Source organism: Hipposideros armiger, unplaced genomic scaffold (genome assembly GCF_001890085.2).
Source record: "Hipposideros armiger isolate ML-2016 unplaced genomic scaffold, ASM189008v1 scaffold_192, whole genome shotgun sequence".
Lineage (NCBI taxonomy): Eukaryota > Metazoa > Chordata > Mammalia > Chiroptera > Hipposideridae > Hipposideros > Hipposideros armiger.
This window is the reverse complement of record NW_017731542.1, coordinates 2,638,755-2,658,548: the sequence shown is the minus strand read 5'-3', so window position 1 is coordinate 2,658,548 and position 19,794 is coordinate 2,638,755. Positions and strand designations below refer to the sequence as shown.

Here is a 19,794-nt window from a genome sequence, read left to right as displayed (position 1 = left end):
TATGTTAGCAGCAGTTCACACTGAATACATTAAAATAGAAACTCATGTCTCAATCGCGATTTTCTTTAGCACTCCCCACCTTGATGAATGAGGCCACCTACTCGCCTGAGCAAGGCAGAAACTTAGCCTGATCCATGTTCTCTTCTCCTCTGTCCTCACCTACAAACCTACCCATCACCTCTTCTCTTCTCTCCACCTACACCCTCATTGTCCCTCAGTTCATTCTCCATGTCGCCACCAGAGGCATCTTTTTAAATGCAAATCTGACTAGTCACCCTTCTAAGAATAGAATAAAATTCCACATTTTTATATGGTCTGTGTATTCTTGAATGATCTGACTTCTGCCTTCATCTCTAGGCCCACCTCAATCTGTACCAGTTCTCTACTTCTGGGTTCTAGCCACCAGTGGCCCTCCCTCAGTCTCTAGAACACGTCATGTTCCCTTTGGTCTCTGCGCTTTGATAGTCTATCCTTTCTGCCTGGGATGTTCTCACCCCCCACGACCTCTCCTTATTTGGCCAATGCTGCGAGCTCAACTCAAACATTACCTTCCCAGGAATCCTTATACTTTTTGGACCCCATCACCACACACACATGCACACACACTGGATCAAGTTCCCCTAATACCTAATATACCTGTTCATAGCTCCCTGTGTATTGTATCATTTGAGTAATGTCTCTCCTTCTCAATGAACTCTAAGTTCTGCGGGGAGTGGGGCTTTGAGATTGCTCATCATTAAATCCCAGCGGCCAGCACAGTATTTTGCACAAAGATGATTTGTGAGTATTTGTCAAATGAAGGAAGGAAGTAGGGAAGTAACCCTGAGGGGGTTTGGGAGTAGCCATAGCTCATATACATCATTCAGTGATGTGTAGGCAGGGCCCAGGTATGTCTACCTTAAAGGGAGGGTGACTTGCTGTTATCAGTGGAGAGTATGTGTCATTTGTTTGTATGGCAGCAAGTGCTTTATTTCATCTTTAGATTCCTTTGACTTTACAAATTTGAGTTATTGCTAACAAATTTTTATTGTCCGGACTGTTGCTGTTTTGGTATATTGTTATTTCACCATTAACTTGCAATTCAGAATTTAGGACATATTTCCATTATAGAAATCTGCAGTAAACTTTTCAATTTTGTTTAATTTAGGCAAGAGTGGAGTTAAAAAGGGCAGCCAAGGTTGTAGTATTGAAAGCAATTTTGCATGGAGCTAAGATAATTTCACAGCTCAAGGCTGTCTTTCCTACTGTTGCCTCCAACTTTTCCTTCTCCGATAAGAGGGATTTCTTGGGCCTGAAGACCCTCCCCAGTAGATTCAGATTGCCTGGGTTTCTCCAGTCTCCAACACCCCTGCTGATAGCACCTAAGCACACTGTCTTAGTGTTACCACCTCTACTCATCCCTGTGCTTGGGGTGAGGCCGACCCAACCCCGGCTCCAGGGGGGGCCTGTGACACAAGTCTGGGTAGCCAGCATCCCCTGGCCAAAGTGCCGGGCCCAGGGATGGACACCATCAGGCCAGTGGGACTCAGCTCTTGTTCTTTGACCAAGTGGGGAAGATCAACTCTCCTCCCTCTTTCCTTGGCGGAGAAGATAGGAAGTAAGTGTGTCATGGCTTTCTGCCCGCTTGCCCTCACAAGATGAAAATGGAGCCAACACACAGAAAAAGCAGCGAGAGGCAGTGAGATGACATCAGCATAATTTGGATGCTGCTGCCCTCATGCGTGCAGGGCACAGGTGAAGACTTGTTCTGTAAAGGACCAGCAAGAAAATAAGTTCAGCTTTGTGGGCCTACACTGAGACTACCCAATGGCCCTCATAGCTACAGGCCAATAAAATTTGATTTATGGACACTGAAATTTGAATTTCACATAATTTTTATGTGCCTTGAAATATTATTATTCTTTTGATTCCCCCCCCCCCCCCCCCCCCGATCATGTAAAAAGTACAAAAAGCATTCTTAGCTTGCTGGCTTTACAGCATTCCATTCCATCGACCAGATCGGGCCCACGGCTGCACTGGCCGACACACTGGCTTTTCAGCAACGGAGCCTCTAAAGCCTCTTTTTTTTGCTTTAAATCAATAGGAGGGTTTCTTTCTTTCTTTTTTTCTGTCACTTGCAAGTGAAAGTGTCCTGACCTTCATGTTTAGCACCTGGGATTTAGTTTCTCTCTCTTCTTAACCTGACAGGCTTAAGAGTTCTGAAAAAGCTACCAGAAATGAATGTCTAACAAACCCTTTTCACATTTGCTAAGGAAGAAAAAACGGGTTCAGTAATATCTCAGCTGGTAAGACGCTGGGACTGAATACATTGCTTCAAGGCCAACATGAAAAATTCATAAATAATAATAGCAAAGCAGTTAGTTATAAATTTACTAACTTAAAAGCCTGAAATTTGATGAAAAGAACTTATTTGAAAATGGCATATTTGTGTTTGACCCTTCCCAGTTGATCTCCCATGACCAGAAAGCATCATATTAGATTTTAATGTTAATATTTTGGTCATTGCCTCAGGTGGAACTTATTACCAACCCAGAAATACTGCTGAGAGTGTTTTGAATACCTTCACCCATGTTGGTGAAAAACCAAGTCGGCTGGGTCAAACCTCCATTTTTCTGCCTTTTCCTCTCTATGAGTCATTAAGTTGGTTCTCAGTGGTTTAAAGACTGCTCTCTTAATATAAGGCAAAGTAGAAACAAAGAGAAATGAACAAATAATTAGAATAAATTTATCTCTATGCCAGTATTCAACCCAATATACACTACAAACTTGAACTACATGCTAGGAATTACTTCTGAGAAGAGAAAATTGATTTGTTGCCACAATGCACACCCTAAAGTTGAAAATTTAATTACTCAGATGTGCAAAGTAATAATGAGAGGAGAATTAAATCATGTGTTGAAACACTGACAAAGTCTTAACTTAAAAAAAAAAAGTCTAATGATGACATGTTACTCTTTGTTACTCTAACCTAACAAAATCATTATCTACCTGTCACATGGTATCTCCCAGGAAGATGACTTTCCACACTTAACATTGTAGCAAGTGTTGCATCCATGTTACTATGTTTCTATTTTAACTTGCCCCTGAAGTTTTGCATTGCCTGGTGTTTCTATGCATTGCCTCCTGTTTCTAAACAGTCTCATAGGGACCATTTTTATTGGCAAGATTAGATTACATTACAAAATATTGCAGTTCCATTATCTACAATAGTAAGCAGAAAGATGGTTTGTACTTGCTTCATGTTACAGAAAACGCTTCACTGAAGATTCAGATGTGTGTGACTTCTTAGGGTCTCTGAATCCATTCAGTGTCTCTGGGTAGAGGGTCCCTTTACCATTCCTTTCCTGGATATTCTTGATTTAGTTAACTAGCTGTCTCATTTTCTCCCTTCCAGGTTCGTTCATCCACTTTGTGGGTGTACCAAAAACAAAAGTAGCAATTCCATTACAAGTCTGGTAGCTGAGCATTGATTTCTTACCTTTAACTGAAGACATCTGTTACAGCCAGAGCAGCAGGCACATCCGTGAGACGGCCTCTGGTTGGTTGATGGTGGCCTGAGAGGCTTCAGGACTTTGTAAGTGGCTCCCCTCCCCCTTCTCTCCTCTGCCCCGCAGTTGAGAATAGTCAGACCTCCAGCTGGGAGGGCAGCCAGCAAAGGCAGCAAGCAGCCTTGAGAGCTGATGTCTGGAGCCGTAGTCCCTGAACCTCATAAATACTACAGTTTCTTTCCCTGGGTCACTTTTATAGTTTCTGCAGAACTGTTCAAGCACCTCTGGTCCCTAGTCAGAAAGGAGTTGGGAACAAGATTTCAGCAGCGGGGAAACCTGGGAGACTGGGCCTCATCCCACACCAGGAAGGCCCAGGTGTGTCCCCATGTCCCGCTGGACCGAGAGCTGGGTCCTTTCTCTGCATAATAACCAGCTTTCTAAGGGGCAGATGGATGTTTCTCCCTCAGAGGTTAGAAGGCACGGGACCGGAAGCTTCGGTGTGTTTGTTTGTTCCACATCTTGGCATTTGGATGACTGCTACATAATGAATTGTTGCTTTAAGAGTAAACTCAGCAGCTCCAAGGGTGTAAGCAACTTTAAAAATCCTGAAGTAGTTTCCATATTGTTCTGAAATTTTTAAAATGCTACCAGAAAAGAATAAAGGTCCAGTTTCACTCCAAACTTGCCAGCATTTTATATATCCATATAGTCACTGAAAAGTGATTGTTAAAGTTCTCTTCTTTGATCCCTAAAAAGAAAAATATTTTTGATTTCTATTTCTTTTGTTCCTCTTTACAGTATATATTCATGTTTTATGTCCATTTAGTTTGATGGGTTTTGTTTTGGTCTTCACTGACGTTTAAGATTCTGTTTTCATCATTTTCTGGTCCCCTTTTTCTGCTCTCCTTTTCCATTATAGATTTTTATGAGTGGATTGTGCCCCATTTCCATCTTCAGCTTAGATAGAGTGGTCAATATCCTAGTTCATAATGCCACACATGTTTACTTTAAGATTTTGCAAAATTAGTTTGTATGTCTAATTAATCAAAGACATTAGAGATCCTAGTAGGTTGGTGGTTAGTGTTGTATTTTGTGTGTAATTTTTATGATCTTTATTAGTTTAGTGAGAAATTCTGACATCTCTGTAATTTTCTTTTCAGCTACAGCTAATCATTTTTTATGTCATTTTAGTGTTTTTATGAGAAATAGATTGTGCAATTTCACTAATATTTAGTCTCCCCATGATTTCCCAAGAAGCCTTAAAAGGTACCCTCCCTCCCAAAAGAAACTGACTTCCGATTTAAAATCTACTAATTGACACCTCATTTTCAAAGTTGAAATGGAGTAGTAGGCAAGCGAATCACTCTTCTAGTAAATTCTAGGTGACTCATGTTATCTATGAGTAAAGTCTATTTGACTACAGAGAACCTCCAGTAGAAGCCATGGTCTATTGTTTCATTTCACGAAGGTTGAGTCATGGTAAGGAAACAGCAGGGCACACCACACCTCGGAGCTGTCTGACCGATGCGTTACTGTTATTACATCCAATTCCATCCCTAGATCCTACCCAAAGAGCAATTTTAGAAAATCTGAAGCACTAACAAATTATTGCCGAACTACGCTTGTAGAGTTTGCTAAAATAGAACACTGTTTAGAGAAATGTGTCACCAACTTCTTCCCTTTCCTAGCTCCAAGTAGATCATATACTTTCACTGTAGAAAAGAGAAGTCTAACAAGTGTTTTTGAGTGCTTTGAATTATAATAGCTCTTCAATCAACTGTCTATGCATCTGATTTACCTTAACATCCTCACTATTCCTCGATACGCAATACAGCAGCCAAGGGTGAATGAGGAGCAGCAAACGGTGCATGTGCCCTGACTCAGCGCCCTTGCTGCCAGGCATTTACCCAAGTGAAATAGAAACCTACGTCCACATGAAGACTTGGACATGAGAGTTTGCAGCACTTTTATTGATATTGATTATTGCCAAGAAACAACCCAATATACAACCACTGGCAAGTGGATGAACACAACGTGGCATATCCATGCGATGGAGTCTAACGCAGCATAAAAGAACAAACTGCTGATAAACACAGCATCATGGGTGAACCTTGAAATCATTAAATTGAGTGAAAAAAGCCAGACCCAAAATACTTCATGCCATATAATGCATTTCGAAATCCAGATTCCTTTTGAAATTCTAGAAAATGCAAACTCATCTATAGTGACATAAAGTCCATCTGTAGTTTTGTGGGACAACGGGCTGAGGAAAGGGGTCTGCAAAGGAGCGTGAGGAGCTTTTGGGGGCTGATGAAAATGTCCGCAATCTTGATTGTGGTTGTGACCTCACAGGGGCTGCCAATGTCAACACCCATTAAACTGTACACTTTAAGGAGATGCAGGTCATTGTATGTAAGTGATACTTCCGTCAAGTTGATAATAAATGTTTATTAATTGGCAAAAGATTTAAAACCGATACTTCACAAATGGTCAATAAGTATATGAAAAAAGCTCAACACCATTAGACAAGAGAGGAATGCAAATTTATACCACATTTAATGCATGCATTTTATTGCATGCAAATTATACCTTCATTTTTAAAGTGCAGATCTTAAAAAGAGAATAAAAACAAATTTAAAAAAAAATCAGAAACGAAACACTCAGAAATTCCACTTGCAAGTGTGTGAAATCAGTACTAAAGGTTATTCATGTTTGAAAATACTCTCAGTATCCTTCAATAGGGAACTAGGTAAATAAATTATAGTATGTCCTAAAAGGAAATCATTTGCTAGGGCAAGAATAAAAAAACGTTAAATGCTGGTATGGAATGAGTATGGAATGAACTCCATGATGTATTATATATATATATATTTAAGTGAAGAACACACTGTGTATATGCAGAGTGTACCCAGAAGAACCCCCAAGGAGCTGATGAGGCCGGTCACCTCCTTGGAGGAAAACTAGACGTCTGGGAGGACAGGGGTAAGACAGAAGCTATCACTCTACACGTTCTTAAACCTATTTAATTTTGAGCCATATAGATTGATTAAGTACTCTAAGTTTAAATAAAGCTAATAAAATAAGTGGACACAAACAGCCCACCGCATTTCGCAATACTTAAATACTTAACACTTAAGCCTATGAAAAGCCGGTGCTTTTTCCCAAGGTCCCTTGAACACTCACTGTCTTGCGAGCCAAATCTCAGCGAGCACAGCTCTCCCTTCTTTCTCCTCCCTAGCTCCTTTGATTGCAGATGAAAAAAAAAGGAGGGGGGTGCTGTATGAAAGGAATCTCCCAGGGTGATCTGATCATAAATTCCTAACGGGGCAGGTCATGGTGGGCAGTCCTGCCCCAGGCCTGTACCTTCCTTAGTGGAAGGTGTCCGCCCGCCCTGTGCATTGTTCCTGGCTGTCTGCAGTAGGTTAACACACCTTTGAAATCCCCCAGGTAATACCCTTCAAAGGCGGTATTCAAGGGAGCATATAATCTCATTCACCATCCTGTAATCCGATCCCGCCTTGCTTTCTCCCACCTCCACGGATGTCCCCTCCTTAATCTCAAATGCATAAAAGAAGCTGCAAAACGTTCTTCCCCAGAGCGTTTGAGACCTTACTCCCCAGCACAGGTCGTCAGTGTAGCTCACATAAACTCTTATGAAAATTCTCTATGGGTTTGGACATTTCTTGGGTCAACATGATGACCTGCTCTGACCCTCACTGTCCCCAGTCCTGGGCACTTGCGTTCCTTACTGGAGCAGCAGCGGGCCCTCCGCCTTCCCTCCACAGACACCTTTCAGATCCCTACACAGCAAAACTGTCACTTGATGTCCGCCTATGAAATATATGGTGTGTGGGGGGGGGAAGACACATAAATGGGAAGACATTATTTTTCTGAATGTGAAGATTTAATACTATAAGAAGATAGAGAAAATATTTTAAAGATGTCAGTACTTCCTAAATATTCCTATACATTTAAGAAAACTCCAGCTATAACCCCACTCCGATTGGACTCTCGCCCCACCCCTCCAGTGAAACTTTTCCCCAACAAGGACGCGGGAGACCTTCCAGTGCCAGAGACCACTGATGGATCCGCAGCCTTGGATGTAGCTGAATAACCCCTCCTGTTTGAACCTGTTCTCCACTTGCCCCCTGTCCATCCGGCCACAACTGCTCAGGCTGCTGTGCTGCTTCCTCCTCACTTCCTGGGTCTCTCCACATTAGAGGCCCCAGGGCTCAGGACTTGAGTCACTTCCTGCCACTTCTAGTCCCTTCTAATCCCTTTATGATCTCATTCAATCTCAATCAAAGACTTTAAGGAGCATGTGCAGACTGATGGCCCCAACTTTTATCTCTTGCCTGGACCTCTCTCCTGAAGCTCAAGTCCGACTACGCGCATTATCTCCATCTGAATGTCTCCACTACCTCAAGCGCAGCCCGTCCAAACCAGACCCCGGGATTTCCCCTTTCATCCAGTGGGGGCTGCTGTCACCGCCTCCTCGCTGATTAGGACCTCAGGGTCACCGTTGGCTCTGGTCTCTCTGTCACACCCCAGATGCAATTCATTGCAATCCTTCAGAGCACACCCAGAATCTGACCCCATCTCACCGCCTCCACAGCGCCTAGCCAGGCCCACGTCTCACCCGGGTGGTTGCAATAGCCGCTTACCTTCCCTCATCCCACGGTGGACACAGCAGCAAGAGGGATCTGGTTAGGACCTGAATGGATGATGCGGCTGGCTTCTCTGTTCAAAGCCTTCCAATTTTCCCCCATCGGTTTTTCAGTAAAAGCTGAAAACATTACCAGGCCCTACCAAGGCCCGACAACCCCGGCCCCTGTCCCACTCCCCACTGCATTCAAGCCACCCTGGCCTCCATGTTCCCTGTGTGAACAGGCTTCCCGTGGGTACCTGACGCCTCCTCCTCCAGGCCCTGCCCACTCACTGCCTCTCCTCATGCACTCACCTGCCAATGGCCAGTGAGCCCCCCTCGCACCATCTCATTTAAAATGCATTGATCTGTGTGCTCCTTCCGCCACTATTCTGAGAGCACGTACCCTATAATAGAATATCTACGTCGCGGGCGGCCCTCCACCCTCCAGAATACATGCTGGGCACTTGTTCTAACGACGCGGGGATTGAACAACGGGGAGCAGCGCCCAGCAAAGTTTACGCGTGCAAGTTCCACGACTGAGGAGTTTACTGCACAAACGACACGTTTAGGGACCCGCACCTCAGGATGTGACCTGGACCTGGGTGGGGAGGGTCAGGACCACATAGGGGGCTGCGAGCTCAAAGGGCTGGTTACCAGTGGGTCCCCTGTTCTGGGGCAGGTGCTGGGCAGAGACGCTGCAGGAAATCTAACAACGACGTGAAAATCAAACTTTAGAAACATCTCCAGATCTCAGAAAAGTCACCAATACTCGCTCCGGTGTCCTGCGGAAATCAGGGAGAACTCAATGCTCCCCACCAGAGGTGCTTTCAAATCCACATTTAAAAGTAAAAGTTTAAAAAGAAACACAAAAACGTTCGGGGAAGGGGGCAAAAAGAGTAAAAAACCAACCAATCCTTATTAGCAAAATCACGGTAAAGGGTCCTGCGAGGAGCCCTGGCCAAGTCAGAAGGAGCCGCTTCACCACCCCCGGCCCCCCCGGCGCAGACCCCGGCGCAGCGCCGCCGCCCCGCAGGCTCGGGAGACACTAACCGGCACCCGCACCCCCAGGGCCAAGCGCCTGCGGACGGGAGGCCCTGGGGCCGCCCTGAGCGCCTGCCTCCAGCTTCTGCCAAGGCCGGCGGAGCACTGAGCTGTCTCAAAACCTTGCGTTCACCTTCGCAGCTGCTCTGAGACCCCAACATCAGCCTGGACTTCTCCCCACCCCCACCCACGTGAAGGGAACAGGATTCAAAGCGACCTTTGGCGACAGGCACTGGGGGGCGGGGAGCTATTGTCCGGAGGTGCTGGCTGTGCAAGCCCCTCCAGCCGGGCGCCAAAAGTGCCAGCGGATGGCACACATCGCGCGGCCCCTATTAGCGAGCCCATCTGCAGGCTGCGTGGGCAGGACTGCGGGTGCCAGCCCGTTTGGGGACATTCACCGCTCTTTTTCCCTTGCAGCTGCTACAACAAATAGCAGTTCTTTTGAAGGTAAGAAACAACGCAGGCCCTCAAAGCTTATAATTAGAAATCTCAGCGAGAAATCAGTGTTGCTAACTGGTGCGGTGGAGAGGCTGAAGGGGTCTTCTTTTTTTAATTGTTTAATGACTGATTCCATGTTGAGATTGTTCATATGCCCGTGAAAACTAACTGAAAGATAAACCTGACAGGCTGCACTCGGCTGCTGGGGCTCGGGGCTGAGCCAAAGAATCGTGCTTTGCTGCGCTGTCTGCACCCGGAGGCTTAGGCCACGTCCAGGGCCAGGTGACAATGTCACACACAACCACAGCTCCCAAACCCACACGAACGCAGTAGTTTTTGTCAAGTGCTATGTGCTAGGTGCTTTCCCTACATTGTTTCAAGTCATAACATACCCTGTGTGGCAAGCATCTGTGACAATTTACAGAGGGCAAAAATCAAGGCTTTTGGGGTAGAAAGACTGAAAGTCACATGCTCAAAGTCACATTTAGTTAATGGCAATTTTTAGGTCTCTTTTCATTTGGTTACTCCATGCCCTGCCCCTCCAAATGTGTGTGTGTGTGTGTGTGTGTGTGTGTGTGCACATGCGTAACATATAGGTAATACAGATATGTGTATGTTACAGAAATAATGTGTGAATGCTTATATATCAAACATAAAATAATTCAATATGAAGTATTCATAAAATATTCGTTTAACTATTTAGCTAGGGGTTGCATAACTTCTTGTATAAGTTAAGGTATGCGCGGGTATGATGGAGCAAGAAACACCCTGAAAATCCCAGTAGCCTAACAAAGGGGTGTTCCTCTCACTCTTCATGTCCATCACACAGATGTCACCTACGTGTCCCGCTGAAGGGTCTGCTCCCTGTCATCCTCACTCCAGGCCCAGGCTGAGGAGGAAGCCACTCTCACGACCAGCCAACAAGATAGAAGGAACGGCGTCAAGGGGGAGCGGGCCCCGCTCCTGTGAGCCTCTGCCTGGAAGCGACATGAGTCCCTGCATGAACACTGCACACGTCCAAGGCTGGTTTCCCGGGGACCAGAAAGTAGCATCCTCCCACGGGGGTAGCAGGAGCCAGACACACACTACATCTCTCCCCTGGGCTACAGTTCACAGGTCTCAAGCAAGATCACTAGGCAGCAAGGCAGCACACACTTACCAAATAATCTTACCACGTGACAAAACAAAACACCGCAGTCAGAGCAACTCTCTCATCGCCAATGATACAGTCGTTTCCCTAAACACTAGCACTGAGAAGTCTAGTTATGTTTGCCGTGTATTTTTGTAGTAAAATAGCAAAACATCCTGTTTTGGGGTGGTGTTGAGCAATCAATCAATGAGATTCAAGTTAAGGAAGAATGGAAAGTTTCCTATATTCTTACACTCACACATACACTCACACACTCACCAACAACCCTGAAAACTCTTATGCGTTTTATTTTGTTAACAAAGTATTATTTATTGTTCCTTTCTCTCTTCGTGAAACAATTCATTTGGACCAGGTACTTAACCGATTACCTGTAACATGTCAGGGCCCTATCCCTGAGGTCTCTCCCCCATCTACGTTACAATGACTCAGGTTTCTTGCAGCTCAGTTCTACAAAGTTAACAACTATAATTTCTGATTTCCTGTTCAATTGGACACACACAAGATGAGCAAGAATGAGTCAGCTAGAGAAAGGAAGATAAAAGCAAGAGGAAAAGTAGAGATGAGAACCATGTGTGCATATGTATTTGTTGATAGGTTTTGGTCGAGAGGTCATACACAGCACATTCTATACCATGATAGAGCATGCTTCAAATTAGCATATTTCAATGTGGAATCATATAAAAACACAAATGTTTATCACAAGTCATGATTATGTCATTATTATGGCTGACATTCTATAGGCATATAAAAATGATGAGAACTATACGTATATGAAGGATAAATCAATATTCATCATGAATATGAATATTCATGAGTATGAATATTCATGATGAATATTCATTATTAAGTGAACCAGGATGGGTGAGGCTGCAAGCTTTATTGTCTACAGCAGCCACACTGTTCCCACAAACTGTTGAATCACGTTAGGTGGTGAGCTGGAGCCTTACTGTTCTTTTGGAAGGGGACAGTTATCACTCACCCAATTGCCATCTTGCATGAAAGCAGACCCAGTTGGCCAGCAGTTCCCATTTGTGAAGACAAACACAAGAGTCCACATTATAAATATGAAATCTCTTGATTTTTAAATGTTGCCACTAATTCAATTAAAAGAAACTTTGAATGGGCCCCACAAAACCACATCTGTGTCCTGAACTTGGTCTGCAGGCCGCCAGTAGCCATCTTGAGGCTAATGTTGCTAATTAGAACTACCCCCAAGATGAGTAGTGAGCCCTTGGACAAAGTTATTCAAACTCAGTTTTCAGCCTCCAACATGGGCAAAGCGTTGTGCAGGGTCCACAAAGTTCCTACAAAATCCCTGTGCAAAGTGTTTCACACACCACAGTACCAGAACCAACATTCAAAAATGCGGTCCTGCTTTTTAGGCATCTCAGAACCCTCAGCCCTAGAGATAATGAATACTAAGGAAATGTTATACTAATAAGAGTACTAATGACAAATGAAGGCCTCAGCAGTTTTGCGCCAGCATATTACCCCCCCTCCCCCAAAGAAGCTGCTTCTTCCATACTCTGCCAGAGATAGGTCTCAACTCGGAGTCAAGCGCAAATAACTTGACTCAAAGGGAGAGACAAAAGGGCTGAGGAAACCAGGAAAGCCCGCTTCAGAAATGCCCAGGAACCTCAGCCAGGGACCTACTGAGGTCACTGGCCCTTCCCTTACAGAAACAGGTGATGTCTGCCCATAGAGGTAGAAAAGGACCGACAGTTGAAATATAAATCTCCCTCCATTGCCTGACCCCCAGCTACCCAGTTTTCCTCAGTGGCAACCCTCTTACCACGTTTTTGTGTCTTCTTAAATATCTCTAGAAGAGCTGTGGAGCGTGGGTACATTGAAATGGAAGCCTGTTTTATAAATGCATGTTCTCATAGAATTTTAGGGTTGGAAGGGACCTGGTTCAGTCCTTCATCCACAGCCTCCCTTCGTGCTGCTCCTGCACACTCGTCTTTCTAAGGATGGAGAAGCCCATTCCACTCGGAGGCAGCTCATCCACTTTTAGACAGCTCTACTACTGCATGAAAGATCATTTTTCCAACTCGGAAATCTACCACTTTGATGTGTTTCCTCATCAATTCTTGCTTTGACCTCAAAGGCCAAAGAAAACAGGTGGTCAAATGCCTTTCGCCTAAGATAGAACTTAAGGCATTTGAAGGCCTGCTGTCTTCACCCTGTCACAGGGTTCTGTACTCCTCATCTTTGGGGGACTCACCCCCATGCTCCTTCTAGAAAGGCTCTAACTCCTACTTATAGAGAATGGACAGCGCATGTTAGGAAAATTGAGGATATGAGATTTACTATTGGAAATACAAGAGCCTCAAGTATGTCCTGGTTAAAATGGTTCCTTGGATGCTTTATTCAGGAACCATTTGGCCAAGCAGAAATTTTGGTTGTACCTTCTCTAGAAAGTTTCCAGATATTCTGAAATCGAATTTGGGGTCCTGAAGTCTCTGTTTGTCTCAGGCTTGGAAACGTTTTGGGGATGAGGGGTAAAGAACATGGCTGGGATTTGGGTTCAAGGCTGGCCTTGTGACTAGCAAGCACGGTCTGGCAACCCTTGGCAGGTTACGTGGGTGACCGTTCCAATCCATGGCTTCATCTTGCTCTAAGAGGCAGACGAAAGTGTAACCCAGCTCATAGGTGGTCAGTACTTAGTGGCATGGAGTCAGGCTGCTCCAACTGTTCCTGAGGTGGTGCCAGTGCCCAGGATGTGACCCGGGATCACTCTGCAGAGAGAGACTGCGTTCCCGAACAGCATCTATGCAGAGCCCAGTCTGGGCAAAGCTCCATGTGCTCAAGATGTCATTTCCTCCAGCTTGATCACAGAGTTTTGTACCTAACAAGCACCACAGTTATCCGTATACTCCGTGACCTGCCAAAGAGTACCAGTCATCCTGAATGTCACCCCTTTCGTCACCAGCTCAAAGGAGAAATCCAAGCCTTACAAAGGTGTCCCAGGAGGATGGATCCGGCCAAGGTGGGTCTGTGTCTGAAGCGATCGATGCTCCACCTCCTCCAGTGATAGTTTTCACACAGCTCTGCTTCCTGGGGTGGCATCAGACCTATGGAAGGATGTGATGATACCAACAGCGCTGCGAAGGTTGTTGCTGTCTGTTATGAAAGGGTGGTTACTGAGAACCTTAGGGCTTCCCACAGCGTCTTCTCCTAGGGGACTCATAGGTGAAATTCCTACGCAATCTTAAAAATTAGCTGTAGCTTCAATTGACTGGGGTTGTAACACACGGACAATGTGGTTTGTGTCACCCATGGGATTTCCTTGACAGAAGGCTGTGGGGCCAGATTTGCGGCCTTGTTGGGCAAATGCATGGAATCCATGATAAGACTCACCCCTAGCTTCGTGCTATGTCCCCCTGCTGTGTTTCTGGGTTACCCTTCTCTGATGTGTGTTACTTCTGTAGCTGTGTTTCTTCACAGGCTGCTTTGTTGCATGTAACCTTGTTTGGATCACGTGGGGGAAGCCAAGCACACCGCCTGCACAATCTTCAGAGCCGTCTTCATCCAGGGGCGAATGGGCTTCAGGGGACTCAGGGGTCGTCCTGATGTGCTCAAACAAAGGGACAAACACAAATGACTTAAATTCAGAGTACACGCTCCCGGCTGTGCGGGGCGAGGGACCCTGTCCCCAACACTTGCTGGATGGGAACGAGAGATGGCCCTCTTTCTCTAGTGACACCAAAGATCGGGCTGTAACTTCACTTATTTCAATTTTGTGACTCCTGACCAGAGCCGACCCCACCTGATGTCAGCAGTGGATCTTATGAGGAATTGAGAGGCTCTGGCTGTAGAATGGGGCCCCGAGGACATTTGTCCTGTAGTGAAGGAGCGACTTGGCTGAAAGACGTTAGCTAAGTTTCTGCAGCTGAGAAAGCCTAATTTCTTCTGCCCAAATCCTTAGCCAATTTCCCGGGTGCTGCTCCTGCTTGAGTCACGCGTGGCTGTCTCAGGGCACTGGGCACCTCGCTTTTCCATAAAAGCATCTCCTCTAGTGTGTGTATCTAGCCTTTCTTCCAAGCGCCTGCCTTTTGCAAAGTAATTTACCGCGCATATTTGCTTGTCAAGTGCCCCTGGCTGGCTCCTGGCCTAGGAAAGCTGTGGGATCCCTTGGTATTCACGCATTCGCTCAGCCGACATTTCCCAAGGTCCGCCTCTGTGCCAGGAGATGGGTGCCCTCGTTTCAGACGATTTTGAGGGTGCTTGACCGGCTGTGAAGGACCCTCCGACTTGAGAGCTCTGACTCAGCCGCCTGGCACGCCTGTTAGGCGGGTGCAGCGAGGAACCACCTGGCTGCCAGGCCGCCTCGGCCCCCACTAGGGTCGCCAGGCGCTGCGGGGGACTTGGGCGAGAATAAAGGGGTGGTTCCCCCTCACCCCCACCCCATGCCATTATCCAGCCTTGGGCATAAGACTCAGCCAGGTCACCGCAGCCGGTACAAGTTTGCTCTGCAAGTTGAAGGGATGATGGGGGGAAACGGCGACAGTGGCACAAATGTGACTCGACACAGGCTGGGTCACCGAGCGAGCAGCGCCAGTCCGCGAGCGCTGGGTCCTGACGAACAGCGCTGGGAGCTCGCCTCTCGGAGATGAACTCCCGGGAACACCCGCTGCCCCCGCGCCGCTCGGGGCCCTCACGCGGGCGCTGGTGCCCCCGGGGCCACGGCCGTCGGCCCCCTCCGAGCCCGCGGTCCTGGCGGCCGGCGAGTCCTGCCTCCGCCTCGCGCGCTGCGGCTCGGCTCCCTCCTCCTGCGCTTGGTCCCTCCTCCTCCCCGCCCGGCGCGGTGTGCACGCCCGCGGCCCGCGCTGCCAGGGTTCCCGGCGAGTCCCGAGCAGCGCCGGCGGCCGCCGCCCTCCAGCCGGACGACAGGCCACCCCGGAGCCGCCGCCGCCGCGCAGCGCCGCCCGGCTCGCCTCGGACTAGTTACGGAGACGCGGAGCGAGCGCCCGGGGCAGCGATGCGACCCTCGGGGCCGCTGGCGGCCGCGCTCCTGGTGCTGCTGGCCGCGCACCTCCCCGGGAGCCGGGCGCGGGAGGAGAAGCGAGGTAAGGGCGTGCCGCGCCCCCGGCCCGCCGCCGGCCCCCCTTTCCCGCTTCCTTGGCGATCGGCGGCGCTTCGGGCCGGGACCGTGGGAGGAACGGGACGTTTCGTTTCCGAGCCGGGCGCGTCTGCGGCGGCCCGAGGAGGGGAGGCTCCGGGCGCGGGGCTGCGGGCGGCGTGCGGGGCGCTCCCGGAGCGCTCGCAACTTCCCCCCGACACTTGCCCGCCCTCCGGCGCGGGCTCGGCGCCCCGCAGCGCAAGTGGCGGGGCCGGCGGGCCGCCCGGGTCCCCGCACGTGCGCCCGCGCTGTCCGCTCGCGGGGTCAGGCCCGCGGGGCGCGCCCCCGAGGGGCTCCGGGAAGCCCAGGACGCGGGAATCCCTCCCGGGCCTCCCGGCACCCGCGTCTCCCGCGGAAGCCGGCGCTCTGGCCCCAGCCCAGTTCGCAGGTCCTTTCCCGGCCGTGGAGCCGCACCTCGAAATGGGAGGCCCGGAGAGCTCCGTCTCTGTCACTAACTACCTGTAGCTGCCGCGAGGGACTTCGTGTCTTCTTAGGCAAAAAAAAAGGGGGGGGGTGCTTGCCCCGCGCGGCCCCCCTACCAGCCCCGAGCTCCCTGCCGATCGTCCGCGCCCCGTGGGCCCGTGGGGTCTCATGAAGTGGGCCCTCCCGGGAACTCCCGAGGTTTGCCCCCCACCTGCAGCCCGTTGGTCAAGTCTGTAGGCTTCGGGGTGGAGCCGGACAGAGCGGGGCGACCGGCTGCAGCCGGACACCTGGGTCCTGGCGCCCAACTTCTTCGGGCCAGGGCCCCACAGGTTTCCCAAACAGGGCCCACAGCCAACTTTCCGCGTCAGAATCCCGAGATTCTCCCTTTGGGACGTGTTTTTTTTTTTTTTAAAGCTTTTTGAAGAATTTGACATTGGGCCAATCAAAATGTTAAACTTAATTAAAAAGAAAAGAAAAGGAAAGAAACACCGGATTGGTGTCCGTGGTTCACTTGTGCCAAGTGTCCGGAGCGACCGTGAGCGAGCCTGGCTTCGTGACTACCGACCATAAACCCACTTGACACGAGAAACATGTCTCAGAAGGTTTAATTGCACAATTTCAAAACCGAGCAGCCGGGGTTCCAAGAGTCAGGTCTGTACTTGCCGCTGATGTCACTGGCGCAGGGAGTGGGGTTCGGTGCTGAGCGCGTCCGCCGGGTGGGGGAGCGTTAGGGCGGCAAGCCCTGGCTCCCCAACTTTGGTGCAAATTAGAATCACTTGGATTTACAACCAAACGGAACCCCAAACGAGCAAACGAACGAACAAACAAAAACGACGTCTGGCTCCCACCCCCAGACTTTCCGATTTCCAGGGCTTGGGGTGAGACCTGGCTCCTCAGGTGACTCTGTTTGGGCCGCCAGGGGTCGGATATCACCGGCACTGAGGGGAGCTTGGCCAAGACTCCGGAAAGATTACCTGGCAACGAACGTAAAGCGCTCTTCGGGAACATCGCGGGTTTTAACAGTCTTGCAAAATACTGTAAGAGGAGATGGAAGTGATTTCAGTAATAGTGGATTCGTCTTTTCACTGAAAGCTTTTCCTCCTGAGTCGGTCGCCCCTCTCCTCCCCGCTGTGAGCCCCTGGCTTTGGTCCTGCTGCCCAGTCAGCTGACCACTGTGGCCTCTCAGGCAGGTGCAATCTCTTTATTTTTGCTGCAGGGGACGCCTATCCTTTAAATTAAACTGTTGGAGCCCCGCAAGCATCATTTCCCCCCCAGAAATGCCTCCAGCTTGTCACTCTTACCCCTTTGAACACCACGATTAGTGTGTAGAGATTAGTTTCCGAGAAAAATCTAAATACCACTTCACGTGCCTGTTCGTCCTTAAAGCAGACGCTCCTGAAAAAGAAAATGGTGAGAGTAGGTGAACAAACGTCATTCAGGGAAAGTCGCATAAAAGACCAAAATTTAAGGGGGACGTTATTAGAAATACGAGATTTTTTTTTCTTTTTACCAAAAGTGTTCAAGGCCCATATCAATCAAATTCAGTCAGTTTTGTTCAGGAAAATGTGCCCATTTAAGAGCGATTTGTTGGGTTCTGAGGCGTGGTGCGTCCTGTTCTTACCGCACCTCATGCTTGCTGTTAGACATGGCTGCCAGTGTCCTGTCAATCCTTTTGACCATTCCATCAAGCATATGAGGGGGAAACTGAGGTACAGAGAAGTAAAGTGACTTTGGCACAGCTTGTAAGAGGCAGAACTGGGATTTAAACTTCGGCCTTCTTGCCCGGAGCCCGCCACCTCCACTGCCTGACCTGAGTTCTGGTAACAGGAGAAGCTGCTCACGTGTGTGTGAGCATCTAATGTCAGGTGCTGGGCGGGGGCGGGGAAGGACCAGGGACTGGGCTTCTCAGGAACTTGGAACAAACTGCTGCCTGGTCTGAGTAGTCCAGACCCCTGCGCACAGTTGCTCCGTAGCCTCGCTGGCTGCCTTTCCTGGAGGCAGCTCAGCCACCACGCCAGCAGCGAGCTTGGAGATTGCAGGAGGAATGTTGAGCAAGCCCCTTGTTCTTGCAAAATGGAAAGATACAAAAACTGTTCTAGAGGAAATCTGGTGTGTGTTCCAAGGAGGCCGGAGTTCCCAGCCCAGGGAGCCTCCCTGCCCCACCTCTGAACACATTCTTGAAGTTGGATGGTCATTTCTGGCCTCACGTCTTTCGTTTCATAGCCCATGATGTTTCAAACCTGATTCTGAAGTTTGAAGACGCCGACTGCCAAAATCCATGGTGCTACATTAATTAGACTTGGTCCACATGACAGCCCTAACGTGTTTTGAAATGTTTTTAGAGGTACTGTCAGTAAAGATGAAGGGTTTCACCCTGTTTAAAAAGAAAATACGGTTTGTTTTTCCTTTGATCTATGCTCCAGGACCAGCAGCTAGTGTCTGAAACTTTTTGGCAGGAGCGGCAAGCCAGCTCTACTATTACATTGACGGTGATGGGTGTTTCAGGGAACATTGCCCCACACTGGTGCCCCAGGCCCTGAAATGGAGATGGAATCAGAATGCTGGGGACCCTAAGCTTGTTGAAGGACCCACCTGAGAGATCATTTGGCCCTTGCTTTGTGGCTTGCTGTGAAAGTTGTGTTTGTGTGTTTGTGGTCATGTTCTAATTTGGACTTAGTACTGTGGAAATGGGCTTGTTTAAAGTTAGATTTTACTTATAGAAGTATGTTTTGAGAAAAGGCCAAGGTTCTAGAATCTGGCTTACCCATGCCTTGTTTCCACGTAAATATAGTTTGAAAACTATTGGGTTGTCAGAAAAGTCATGACGCATTTTTGCAACGAAAAACAGAAAAAAAACACGTCATGACTTTTCTGACAACCCAGTAGGTTCTGCTTCTCAAATCTATGCTGAACAAGTTCTATTTTGTTTTCTTCTGTCGCTGATGGACATTTGAAATGATGATAAGGAACACTTTTGGTCTCAGTTAACTGTGACTGGTGTATTCTTCAATCGTCAACACCAGTGGAATAGAGTATAAATCTCAGCTTGTTCTCTTTTAACTTTTTCAGAGCCACTAGGTTACAGCTTCCTTCCTACGGTTACATAGACGCACTCCATCCAGTTGTCTAGAAAGTTCCCTGAGCAGGAGAGGTGGTTGGGCCCCTGAGCACTGGTGGCTTGTTTACTTAGCCCAGTTAGAAGCTAAGTGCTGGATTTGACACTTTAATCTCTGACAGCACTGAAGTGTGGTATCAGATGCCTGACCCTGTTGCCTGAGCATCTGTGGACTGCATATACTTAAAATAAATTTTATTCCTACCAAATTTCAGCAGCTTGCTTAAGAAAGTAGTATGTAAAACATAGCGGGGTGGCGGGGGGAGGATAGAATTTGCTCCTTGGCTCCACATTGTACCCTATCCTTGTGGGTTCTCCCAGAAAGACCTGGAGTCAAAGTATCTTCTGAATATATCTGGAACTTCTAAT

General features: G+C 48.2%; 2 protein-coding genes across 5 annotated transcripts in view; one reads left to right on the top strand and one right to left on the bottom strand.

Moving 5' to 3' along the window:
• Positions 1 to 8,309: 8,309 nt before the first annotated feature.
• On the bottom strand, positions 8,310 to 19,063 carry LOC109388366 (uncharacterized). 3 transcript variants are annotated; one of them, XM_019653029.1, is made up of 5 exons: positions 17,937 to 19,063; positions 17,612 to 17,705; positions 16,522 to 17,345; positions 14,126 to 14,334; positions 8,310 to 13,888 (listed from the first exon to the last, which is right to left on the bottom strand). In XM_019653029.1, exons 1-3 carry the CDS (start codon positions 18,536 to 18,538, stop codon positions 16,929 to 16,931), a joined length of 1,113 nt encoding a protein of 370 aa, XP_019508574.1. In that variant the 5' UTR covers positions 18,539 to 19,063; the 3' UTR covers positions 8,310 to 13,888; positions 14,126 to 14,334; positions 16,522 to 16,928. The 3 variants fall into 3 exon arrangements, with proteins under 3 accessions (XP_019508574.1, XP_019508575.1, XP_019508573.1); XM_019653030.1 differs by having other exon boundaries at positions 8,310 to 13,839; XM_019653028.1 differs by having other exon boundaries at positions 8,310 to 14,334.
• EGFR (epidermal growth factor receptor) overlaps positions 15,582 to 19,794 on the top strand; it is a 176,153-nt gene continuing 171,940 nt past the window's right edge. For both annotated transcript variants that reach the window (XM_019653027.1, XM_019653026.1), the window contains exon 1: positions 15,582 to 15,834. In XM_019653027.1, coding sequence (XP_019508572.1) covers positions 15,747 to 15,834 — 88 coding nt within the window. In that variant the 5' untranslated portion in view covers positions 15,582 to 15,746. The remainder of the gene's footprint in view (positions 15,835 to 19,794) is intronic.

Coding starts and splice junctions, on each gene's coding strand:
- LOC109388366 (XM_019653028.1), bottom strand. CDS start 18,538: ATGGGCTATGAAACGAAAGACGTGAGGCCAGAAATGACCATCCAACTT. Junction 17,706..17,936: donor TGTCTAACAGCAAGCATGAG/GTGCGGTAAGAA, acceptor TTTCTTTTTCAG/GAGCGTCTGCTTTAAGGACG. Junction 17,346..17,611: donor TAATCGTGGTGTTCAAAGGG/GTAAGAGTGACA, acceptor CTCCTCTTACAG/TATTTTGCAAGACTGTTAAA.